The 12,549-nt window shown below is 32.9% G+C and overlaps 1 protein-coding gene across 1 annotated transcript in view; it reads left to right on the top strand.

The window, feature by feature from the left end:
- Window positions 1-12,549, top strand: part of EDIL3 (EGF like repeats and discoidin domains 3) — a 319,001-nt gene that overhangs the window by 32,062 nt on the left and 274,390 nt on the right. Inside the window, exon 3 of the mRNA XM_042956589.1 lies at window positions 2,739-2,867. Within this exon, the coding sequence (XP_042812523.1) occupies window positions 2,739-2,867 (129 nt within the window). The remainder of the gene's footprint in view (window positions 1-2,738; window positions 2,868-12,549) is intronic.

Here is a 12,549-nt window from a genome sequence, read left to right as displayed (position 1 = left end):
TTAATTATCTGGGGGCAGGAATAGTAGTAATTTGGGGGGACTTTAATTTCCTGTTTTATTACCTAGTATTTATTAACTGAATTGGAATTAAATCATGCTTCCATTGCTTTCCCTGTTCATAGCTATCTCTGAAGAGGGTTGAGAAAGTCAGTTTTTGCTAGGACTACTTCAAGAGTTTAACGCTTAGTTCTTTTGCCCTAAACCGTGACTCTTCCATTTGATCCAATACAATGCTGTTTGAGTCATCATTCCAAAACACAAATGTGATCGTATATTTTCCCATGTACAAAGTCCTTTTCTGATTTTCCAGTGCTTAAAGAGAATCTTCAAATTTTTTGTCACAGCACATAAGGCCTTCATTTACACGACCATGCTACTTTCTGAGCTCCATTCTATCTCTCATATACATCTATGCTCTAATTATAGTGGCCTGCTTGAAATTCCTGGAATAAGCCATGATCTTTTTCCTTTGTATATGCTATTCTTTTTGCCTACAATGTTGAGCAGGTACTTCCTCCTGTGTTGTATCACCTCGCAGCACTGAATCTTTTTAGAAGTTTCTGTTGATCCTACACTTTGGATTGTGTAGACTAATTACAGCTCTTACTATGTGTGGTAGTTGTTCTTGCTTTTTTATCTCCCATACTAGGCTCTATACTTCTTAATGGTAGAGACTATCTTTATTTACTTCTGTATGCTTCTGTATGTTCAGCACTGACCTTGGTGCCTGCATAGAATAGGTAGTCAAGCAATGGGGGGTGGGGGTGAGGGATAAAGGGACTAATGGAAGGATGAATGGAGGAATGGTGGAATGGCTAGCTAGTTATATAAAGACATAGGAAGTTTATTGAAATATCTCAGTAATCAGTCCCCCAATCAAATTCACTCTGTAAAATGCTGCCAGGATAGTCATCTTAAAATATAGATATGACCATGTCAAAACTTTAAAATACATGCTAAAAGCATTCATTGGCTCTTCACCTTATAAGTTACGATGTTAACTTTTTAATCTTTACTAATCTGACGTATTTATACTTTCTCAGCCATTCCTAACCAAGTAATCCATTGTCTAGCCATGCTAAATTCTTTGGTATTTCCAACACATATTTATTCTTTTATTTATTCACTTATTTCATGACTCTCTGGTTTCTTATGGCCATCCCAGTGCTAGTATTTTTATCTATCATCTTAATATAGCTAATGACTTGCTTTATAAATGTGACCAAAATCTTACCCTCCATTTTTATTTTTCTAAAGTCTTAGAGTGGTTAATCTAGAAAATATAGGAAATAATTCTTGGGAAGTCTCCTATAAGGGAATAAAGTTCCCAAGAAACAGAAAGTGGTAGGAAGTTGGGACACAGATGCTTTTGTAAACTTTGAAAAACCTTCTTCTCTTGATCAGGCAATGGTACTTTCCCCTTTCAAGCTCCCTTTAAAACTCTATGGGTTTCTCTGAATCTGATTTACATCCTGTCTGTATAATAAAATCACACTCATGACTTTGAAGCCTGCTTTTCACTCTAGACTTAATCAGTGGTACACTGGGCGTGTCAGGCTGTTCAGAGATAATACCCTTAAGACTTCTGGAAGCCCTTTTATTTAGCTGAGAGAGTCTTCAGGCTGTACCTGAATTATTTGAAATATTTTCACAAGGGCCTTTTAGCCATATCCTTAATTTGATATTTATGTTGAGGCCATGTCTTTCTGACAAAGCTCCAGGTTTGATCTTACACTGGTTTGGGAGGCTGGCATTGAGATAGTTTTGGTTGTTATTGGTTGGTTGGTTGGTCAGTTAATTATCACAAATCCTCTCTATATTCCTTTTCTTTACTTTCACACTTATCATTTCTTTATTTAGCATGTCTCTTCTTGTAGTACTGTATCAATGCAGCTATTAAAAACCAACTGACACTTTAATATTCTGCCTGAAAATCTCATTATTCATAGGTAAAAAGTCATTAAGTATATTTCTGTCACTAAAGTTTTTCTCAGGTAACAACGTTACCAGCTGATTTTCTCTACATAACATGGATAGCCTCACATTTTCTCTAGGCTCCTCTAGTCATTTTTCTTGATGCCTTTCCACCCAGTACCAAAGCCAATGCCATATATTATAGGTTCTGGTTATGGCACAACTTACTTCTCTGTGCCAGTGTCTTTCTTACTGTTACATGTTTCTCTCACCTCAGGCCAACTAGCCTGAATTTATTCTCATGGTCCTGACAGGTTTGAAGAAGTAGAAATATTCAAGAGCTTTTTCAAACCTTGGCTGGCTTCAAGTCTCCTAACATTCTATTGGCCAAAGCAAGTTGCCTGGACAAGCCCAGAAATAAACCTCACCCCTTTAGAGAGAGAAATTGCAAAGTTACAGAGTTAAGTGTATGAATTTAAAAAGTTTTTTTTTTATTGGAGTAATTAATAAATCTTTCTACTAGACATATTCAATTAATCTTTAACAAATCAGACAATATTTTATTGACATGTAATGGAGGAACCCCAAGATGAGTTAATAGCTTTTAGTATGCTATTTGGTATGCAGTGTTTGAATAGAAAATTTCATCTTATGTTACATACCATGTCTTTGAAAAGTACAAGGTTTCAAATGGGTCTTGCATACCTTATCTGTAAATCTAAACAGTGTGGTGACTCTACTAAAGGAAAATGGAGTATGAAATAGTACATCTCAGTGCCTAAGACTGCAAGTGAAAAGTCATTCTCTGTTTCTTTATTTTTCAGGTGATATTTGTGATCCCAATCCATGTGAAAATGGCGGTGTTTGTTTGCCAGGATTGTCTGACAATTCCTTTTCCTGTGAGTGTCCAGATGGCTTCACAGATCCCAACTGTTCTAGTGTTGTGGAGGTTGGTAAGTGCAAGATTTAAGCATTTCAGTAGTTACCCCCTTTGTTTGCATGAGTGACTGCCAAATTTAGTGTGGTGTAGTATGGGTATTCTATACAAGATTGCTATATGCTGCTAATCTGTTTATTCCTCTATAGTACTCTCAATTTTATAATTTATGTTTTATAATTAAATTATATTTTTATTAATGGTGTTCGCAAATCATTTAAAAATACGTTTTCATGCTTAACACTATATTTCAAAGTCACTACAAGTACTAATTGAATATAATACATTTCTTATCTTTCTAATATTGATATACATTTAAAAGTTTATTCTCACTGAAAAATAATTCCTAAGTCAATTTATTTAAATTAGTCTCTCTAAATAAAATAGAACTTATTTTAGTGACTGATAATATCTGTCAGTATTTTGTAGCTCTTCTAATCATTACTTTTCCAAGACTGAATAAATGAAAGATTATATTTCAGCTGCATTGTTCCTTAGAGTCTTCTCTAAAACTTTGCTTTGCAAGTATTCATTAGTCATTGATCATATTTCAAATTTGTTTTCATCTGTGAAGTACTTCATTGGCATATATACTTATGGATTCAGGATCACTTCCATAATTGCCAAATTGTTCCCATTAAGGAAATGGCTGTACTTTAAATAATTTAGCCCTGTGTAAATTTGTGTAGAGATTTTCTCTCTGATTAAAGGCAATATCATGATTAAGGTTGAAAATTTTCTATATTTTTTCATATCAGTACCAAGAAAAATAAAAAGTAGACCGTATCTGTTTAACATAGGAAACCTAAATGTGTTTTGGGTTAAATTTCTGTCAACCTGCATAAACCTTGGAAAATTCAGAGGTTTTGCTGGCCTTTGAAAAATAATTTTGAAGAAGAGAAGTAATAGTGACTGTAGTAAGGGACCAGTTTGAGTTACTTATCATTGTGTCTGATACACCTAACCTAGTACCTTTATGCATAGTAAAAGCACAATAACTATTGATTGAATGAAAGATTCCTTAAATGAAACTGTCAGCTTGCCATTTTGACTACTAGTTACTGGATTTTAGTATGTTTTATTTGTTAAATGTGTTTTTCTTGTCTTTTATATGTATTAGTATCACTGTGTGGTATATGAAAAATTTAAGTATGTTATTTTAAAAAGGTACTTTGTTCATTTAATTCATTTCAAATTTAGTTCTCTTCTAAGGCTTTTATTAACTCACTGCTATTTCAGGGGTTTGATACAGTGCCACAGAAATAAAACTATAGTAACCACTTTGACCCCGTCTCCAAATATGTATGGTGAATTTCAGGGTTTAATATGAGAGCCATATCCTCAGTAAAGTCTATATCTCTGAAGAAAATTATAGTCATAAATATTCCCAACAGGAATAAATGAATAAAATAAAACTTTAGTGTTGTATTTTAAGCTCACTAACCTGAAATTGACAGTGCCTTACATTTGTAGTGTGTGATGTTTTTGTTGCTATTTCTTTTCAAAAAAAATTTTTTTAAGGTTTATTTATTTTCTGAGAGACAGAGAGAGACAGAGCATGAGCAAGAAAGGGGCAGAGAGAGGGAGACACAGAATCCGAAGCAGGCTCCAGGCTCCAAGCTATCAGCACAGAGCCTGAGGGGGGGCTCAAACTCACAAACTGTGAGATCCTGACCTGAGCCAATGTCGGACGCTCAGCCAACTGAGCCACCAGGCGCCCCTTGTTGCTATGTCTAAGAACCAAATCTGGAATTAAGGAGGCAAATGTTTTAAAATAATTTAAAAATCGGTATCTTCATAGATTTCTTAAGTAAATTCTTTAATTCTTTGGTCCATATTTTAAAATTAATTCGGTTTTTATCATTTTATCAGAAGAATGAGAATATGGGCAATAACACTTTAAAAACTAGATACACTGTCATATTCCATGTAGTTCAGTGAGCCTGTGGAGAATAAAATGATTATAGAATTAAATTTTGCTCAGATTCATTACTTTCTATTATTAAAATATTTGTGATATTCAGAAATATGGTAGTTATGATATATTATCTAAGCTCTAGATTTTATTATGTTTTAAGCAACCTCATTCTTCCATGGTATGCATTTAGGAACTATTGTAAGAAATATATTTTTTTTATTTTATATTTGATTTGTCATTTAGCAAAGCATATTAGTTATACCAATTCTAATTTAATGTCTAACATTAAAATAATAGAAAACAAGTGCCCTAAAAGTTTAAAAGTGTCCATGGTTTCTTAGATACAACTTTGTTATACTCTGAAATAATTTTTTAGAATGTGAGAAAATAAGGGGAAATCAAACAGTTGTCAGGTAAGATGCCTCTTTACAACAGACATGTATTTCCTTACATGCCTTTCTATCACCTCTTTCTCAGCTCCATGTTTTCTTGCATATAATAAGGGGAAACTGAATATGTATTAAGTAAAAACATGTATTAGTAATGCTTTTAGTATCTATCCTACTTGAGGGTTGTTTTTTTTTTTTATATTTTTAAAACTACTTACTGGGACAAAATGTATGAAACGTTAGGTCATTAAAGACCATCCTGCATTTTTAGTTTGAAAAAATTGATTACTTTGGTGGGACATTTCTGTTGTTGTTTCTATAGCTTTAGACAGCATCAGTGCAGAAAGCATAGAGTATACTAGAATTTTATACAACCCACTCCCTCCCTACACACAAGAAAGTTGTAGATATTTTGCTGTAATATATTAAAAGACAGAGATTTGAGGTGTCATCAGCTTACATATTAGTCCCCCAAAGATGGAGATGTGTCCAAACTTTCTTCTAAACTTTAAGCCATATACATTTTGTGATTATATGAAGTTTTAAATCTCTTTATTATTAATTTCCAAAGGAAAGAAAATCTTTTCTGTATTGGTTTTGTTTTGATCCCAATTGTAAAAATTAGTTTTACTCTGTATATTCTACAGTCAAACAGATACTGTCTTCATTGTAGTACACCTGGAAAGGAGAATTTCAAATATTCACTATTCTTAGAGATAAAAATCACTACTTGATATTACCTCAAACCTCATTATTTTGTAGCAACTTTATTTTAAGTTCTTGATGCTACTTATTTCAAAAAGATTCTTATTTGATTTTGTACTTTTATTCTTCCTTCCCAAACCATTTAGAGTCAGATAAGCACAAAATATGGCATTTGCAATCAATCCTCATATCGCTTACATTCCTATATTATGTGTGGAGGCTTTAAGAAATTGACTCACTCAGGTTTGTGAACTTCACTCACTAGACAACATTGCTTTTATTAGATTTAATTCTTAGTCTGTCTATACACTCCAGTATCCATCTTTTACCTCTATCTGTCTCTCTTTCCCTATCTCTCTCCTTGTTTCTCTTTCCCACACACATCTCCCTATACAGACATACCTCCACAATTCAATCTTCTCAGCCTCTTAGAGTTATTACAACTCACGTCTGAGAGCTGCAAAAGGCAATAGGAAAACATCTCCCTGATCAAAGGAAAGAAAAAACAAAACAAAACAAAAAAATCAAACAAAAACAAAAACACAAAACTCCTTCACATCCTCAGATGTGAAGACATCAGCCAGGTTAACCAATGTTTGCACAGATGTGAGCTAGATGGTGTCTTTTTCCTCCAGGGAACTTGTAGATAGACCACCATGTGGTTAAGCCCCAAATTACTTCTCAATGACCTGCTCACATTCCTGGATGACACTGTGTAATTTGGAGGCAAATGTTGACAAGTTTTTTTTATGCAGAAATTTCTATTACCAGTGAATATTTTAGATTTCATATGTGAAATTTTGGGAAATTATTACATTGTCCAAGTTCTATGGCATAATTCTCTTGTATACACCATCAAATTAACCCAGTAAAATAATAACAAGTATAAACATTTACAACTCAAATATGTAGTATATTACTGCAACTAAAGAAAACAAAATAAGTGATTGACTTAAAAAATCCTAGTTTTCATATATTCTTAAATATCTATTGAGTACTTGGTAAGTAATAGTTACATATCTGATGGAATGCAATGGTAAACAAATTTACAGAAATTGCCATCTAGCCATGAAAGCACTTAAATAAATAAATAGATGAATATGATGGGTATTGTGATAGCAGAAGTATGTGGAGTCATAAGAATTTAAAGCAGGTGCCTTATCATAAGCTAGATGTCAGGGAATGCATGCCTACTCGAAAAAATAAAATCTTGACATGATTATAAAGATTAATTCCAATCTAGCAAGCAGAAAGCCAAAAGTATTCAAACATTGGAAATAATTTTTAGGAAAGATCAGAGATAAGAAAAGTTATGATTCCATGAGCTGCAAGAAATTCAGTGTGGCTAGAGCTTAAAAGGAAGACACATTATAGCCCAATAAATTTGGAGACGTGGCAGATTCTGCATGTTTTGAGGAATTTGGACTTTATACTAAGACATACAGAGGATTTGTACTTTTAGAATTGGAGGAATTTGCTAGCTACTAGCTAAGAAATCAGGCATAGCTTTATAAGTTATAATTATACAGATAGTTATTGACAGTCAGGGACTATATGAATCAGCCACATGGAGAATAATTTTTCTTTAAAAGACCAAAGGTTGGAAACTGATGAAAGTTCATCAATATTTGAGCAGTAGGTAGCAAAAGTTAAATCTATAAAGGACTCTGAGAAGGAGTGGTCAAAAAGACAAAAGAGAAACCAGAAAAATGTTGCACCCCCAAAATGAGAGGCAAATCGTGTGTCAAGGAATGTATTATCAGCAGTGTCAAATACAATGGAGAAGTTGACCAAGATAAATGTTTATGTTGATTATCTGTCACTGAGAGATCATAGTGCCAGGATCAGTTTTGCTAGAGTTGTGGAGAAAGAGCTGGATTGTGGTACATGGAAGAATTAGAGATAAGATTTTTAAAAAGTGGCTGAGAAAACAAGGAAGCTTTCTCAACTTGATAAAATAATAATAATAAAAAAGATATATCTATTAAAGGCCTACAGATAAAATATTTAATGGTAAGAACCTTGAAGATTTTCCTCTTAGATTAGAAACAAGACAAGGATGCTCCCTCTCACTATTCTTTTCAACATTATACTGGAAGTCCTAGTCAATACAATAAGACAAGGAAATGAAATAAAAGGCATACATACTGGGAAGAAAGTAATAAAACTGTCTTTTCATGGATGATATGATCATCTATGCAAAAAGAAATCCTAAAGAATAAACAAAAAAATTCTGGAAGTAATAAGCAATTATAGCAAAATTATAGAATGCAAGGTTAATATATAAAAGCCAATCATTTTTCTGTAAACCAGTAATGAACAAGTGGAATTTGAAATTAAAAACGCAATAGCCAGAGCACAGAGGATTTTAGGGCAGTGAAAACACTCTGCATAATATTATAATGATGGATACATGCTATTATACATTTGCCGAAATGCATATAATGTATATTACCCAGAGTGAACTCTTCTGCAAATTATGGACTTTGGATAATTATGATTTAAATGTAAATGTGGGTTTATCAATTGTAAGAATGTACCACTCTGGTAAGGAATGTTGATATCGCAGAGCTTATGCATGTGTGGGATCAGGGATTATATGGGAAAACACTATACCTTTCTCTATTGTTCTGTGAACTTAAAACTGTTCTCAGAAATAAGGTCTTTAAAGAATGGCTGTAACATTTATCAGTTTATTCATTTATTTGTTTATTCATCCATCAAATATTTATTGAATATATACTATATGCCAGACCCTGTTCTTGGCACTAAGGATATAACCACTAAAAATAGGCTTTGCCCTTATAGATCTTCTAGTCAAATGGGGAATTAGGCAGTAAACCATCATACTTACCATGGGAAGTTCTATAAAGAAAAATAAAGACAATTGTGAAGTAGAATAAGAAGAGGTATATTTTTAGGAAAGATGATTAGGAAAGACTTAGAAGTTTGTGTTTGAACAGAGAGTCGAACTGAGACAAATTCACTGTGTATGGATGGAGAGAGAGGACAGTAACGTGAAAGGGGAGTTTGGACTAAGGGAAGTTTTTACTTTAAGATGGGATTGCAGTATCATTATGATTCAGAAATATGACATAAAACTAAGCTCGTGTTTTACTAAGAATAAACTGTGTTAGATGACTCATATAGATATTTCAGTATTATTTGGCATGCATTTAGCTATCAGTCTGAAAACAAAAGACATAAACATTGGAATTTGGTAGCAATTTAAAATCCATCACTTTTAGAAAAAAATTCCAAGTACCTGTGTTATGAGAGTAGTTCAGTATGGGATAACAAAGGCAGCATCTCATTTCACTTATAGCCCTTCCTCTTTATCTTCTCTGTAGTTACATTGGCTTCTGACCAGGTTTTCTCATTTAGAAAAATTAATAAACATGAAGGTGCTTTATTCATCCTGTTCTGTCTTCTCCCGTCCTCTTCTATCATATTCCATCCAAACTCATTTCCTTTGGGAATTGGTATTCCTTTTCTAACGTGAATTCAGGTTCTTTTAAATTTGTGGCCCTCAGATCTCAACACTGCTAATCTGTCCTGCTTCCATTTCATTATAAGAAACCAGTTACATTTACCCAGGATAAATAAAGTCTCATAATTTTTTTTTAACAAAGCCCAACAATTTTCACTCTACATCTTGCCCTCATGAATACGTAAATTCATGTTTACCTTTAAGAAGGTGATCACTGTTGGGGCGCTTGAGTGACTCAAGAGGATAAGTGTCCAACTTCAGCTCAGGTCAATATCTCATGGTTCATGGGTTTGAGCTCTGCATCAGGCTCTCTGCTGACAGCTCAGAGCCTGGAGCCTGCTTTGGATTCTGTGTCTCCCTCTCTCTCTGGCCCTCCCCTGCTCTCTCTGTCTCTCTGTCTCTCTCTCTCTCAAAAATAAATAAATATTGAAAAAATTTTAAAACAGAAGGTGATCACTGTCAGAATATCAAGTAGTGTAATAGAGACAGACACTGTCTAAAAGACTTCTTTTTAGTGATCATGAAATATCAGAATGTTAACAAGCTTTAAGTAGATCTCTTGGGTACAGCAAGGCTATTTTTAGATTTCTAAACTTTGGTTGCAAAATGAGAGATTTGATGAATTTCAGTTAAATTATTTATATATTAGGTAAAATTATGAGTGGTTGTCAGGTTTTTTTTTCCCCTTAAGATTACTTCTTGGAATAAGGAAGGATAGCTCATGATTGAATCCATATTTCTAGAAATTATCATAATGAGAGCTATTCTGCATAGACTAAAATAGTTTCTCAAAAGCTGCTAGCCAAGGATGATTGCTAAGAAATTTCCCAGTCAACTAGACTCAGGGGATTCATTTTCAGAGTTATATCTATATACTTTTCTGGTAATAAGAAAGATTAAATATGTGTCATATAAACAAATAGAATTGTATAGAATTGTACAGTTAAGTTGGTAGATTTAAGGGTAAATCTTTGCCATATTCTGTATATATTACAGAAAATTAACTTTGTTTTATATATGTAAATATTTCTATAACATAGCTTATAAACAATTAGGTTCTTGATCTTAAAATGTTTCTACTTTATTGTTAATTACAATGATTAGAATTTGTTAACTTGCAATTTCAAGCCCTGACAATCATATATTAATTCAGAAAAGAAATACAGAACATCAAAGAACCTTAGAAAATATCAAGTACAGAAATCCTCTGTCACCTAGAAGAAAGATAAGAGCCAATTTGTGATAAAGCTTTATTTGTAAGAAAAAAATGTAATACATTAAAAGAAATATTGATGTATACCATTCTAACTATTCTTTTTTTTTTCTTTCTGAGAGTATACCTTTTCTATTGCTTAGATATAAATACTTTTATGAATGAAGTGATAGTGGATGTGTATCATTATGCTTTTTCTGCTTAACAAATCATACAAATTTAGTGGGTTTAAACTATCATTTGTCTCTCAATTCTGAGAGCCAAGTAGGTTTCTGCTTGACTGGTGCTGGGTAGTGGAAATTGGCTCAGCTGGGATAACTTGTTTCTGCTAGATCAGGCTTCTTTATGTGGTGGAGGGAAGGTCTGAAGAGCAGAAGAAAAATCAAGCCCAGATTGTAAGCACTTTTCAAATCTCAGTTTGTGTCACTTTAGCTAATAACAGTTTTGATGGGTAGACCTGCCACTTTGTATTGAAAAAGTGAGGTTGCAAGAAAGAATTTTGTGGCTGGTTTTGTAGTCTACCACAGAATGTTAGTTAGTTGATTTTCTTTTCCTTTTTAAATATTAAAAAAAAAATTTCGTTTTCATTGGCAATGCAAAAATATGATGAACATGTTGACATCTTAGTAGACACTTATTTTTATGTTACTAGCTATGAAGGTAATCTGTTTCTTTATACAGGAGGAAAAAGTAAAAGCTCTCTTCAAAAGGGGAAAATTGGTTATGTTCTGTTCATGTTAGGAAATCTATTGAAAAATTAGAAATGTGAAAATGGAAAGTGACATCAAGTTGTTCTTTTATTCTGATTCCGAATGGAATGGCATGAGGTCAGTTGTGGCATTGCCAAAATGTATAATTCTACACGTTCATGAAACTGATAAACTGCTATTATTTATTTGTTTTTGAGAAACAGAGCTTGCATGCATGCATGTGCAAGTGGGGGAAGGGCAGAGAGCAAGAGAGAGAATCCCAAGCAGGCTCCACAAAGAGCCCGTTGTGGGACTCAAACTCACTAGTGGTGAGATCATAGTCTGAGTTGAAGCCAGGAGTGGGAGGGTTAACCAAGAGTCAGACGCTTAACCTACTGAGCCACCCAGGAGCCCCTGAAAATTGCTATTTTAAAGTGATAGGCTAAGTGGCAAATTTGTCATTAACCTCTTGAAAAATTTTCTCTTCCGGCTTGACTACTGTCATGGAAAAAAGGTTTATAGGAGACTCATAGATGACATAAAATAGTTAAAATGTGCCCAGCCCAATAATCTCTAAGATCTTTCATATAGTTACTTCATTTTCTCTTGTTCATTAATTTTTAACCTGAATCCTCTTGATTCTAACAGTTATACCTATTGTTTGTTTCTTTTTAATTGAATTAATTACATATCTGTTTTTGGTTTAAAAATAACATTAAAAATATGATTTTAAGCAGTCATAACAGGGTGTTGATATTTTATCATGTCAGGGAAGTTGACATGTTGCTGGAGAACGAGCAAAATTATTCTTCCTATGATTATAATAGAAAAGAAAATGAAAAAAGTAATTATCTCTAGGTTGAGTTGTTGAATGCCATTATCAGGAAGAAAACAGCATGTACACTGTTTTTTTCTTGGATAAAGCCATCTATATTTAAGAATTTATAATTTACATAGAATTTATAATTTACATAGAATTTACATAGAATAGAAATTTTATAATTTACATAGAATTTAGAATTTACATAATTTACATAAAAAATATTATTTACATATAATTTACATAGAATTTTCTTTATTAAAGAAGTACTGAAGAAAATTTAGGAAATATAAGTTAATAGAAACCAAAAGTATTATAATCTTAAGTCATATACACTCTTATTCTTTTTTTCTATCATTTACCTACATGTTTCTATAGCCATATACAGCCTTGTAAAGAATGATAGCAATTTAACTTGACTCCTGTTATACAACTATGCACATGCATGTTTATGTGTATACATATAGATGCATA

The sequence above is a fragment of the Panthera tigris genome, chromosome A1 (genome assembly GCF_018350195.1).
Source record: "Panthera tigris isolate Pti1 chromosome A1, P.tigris_Pti1_mat1.1, whole genome shotgun sequence".
Lineage (NCBI taxonomy): Eukaryota > Metazoa > Chordata > Mammalia > Carnivora > Felidae > Panthera > Panthera tigris.
This window is presented reverse-complemented; position numbering and strand designations above follow the sequence as displayed.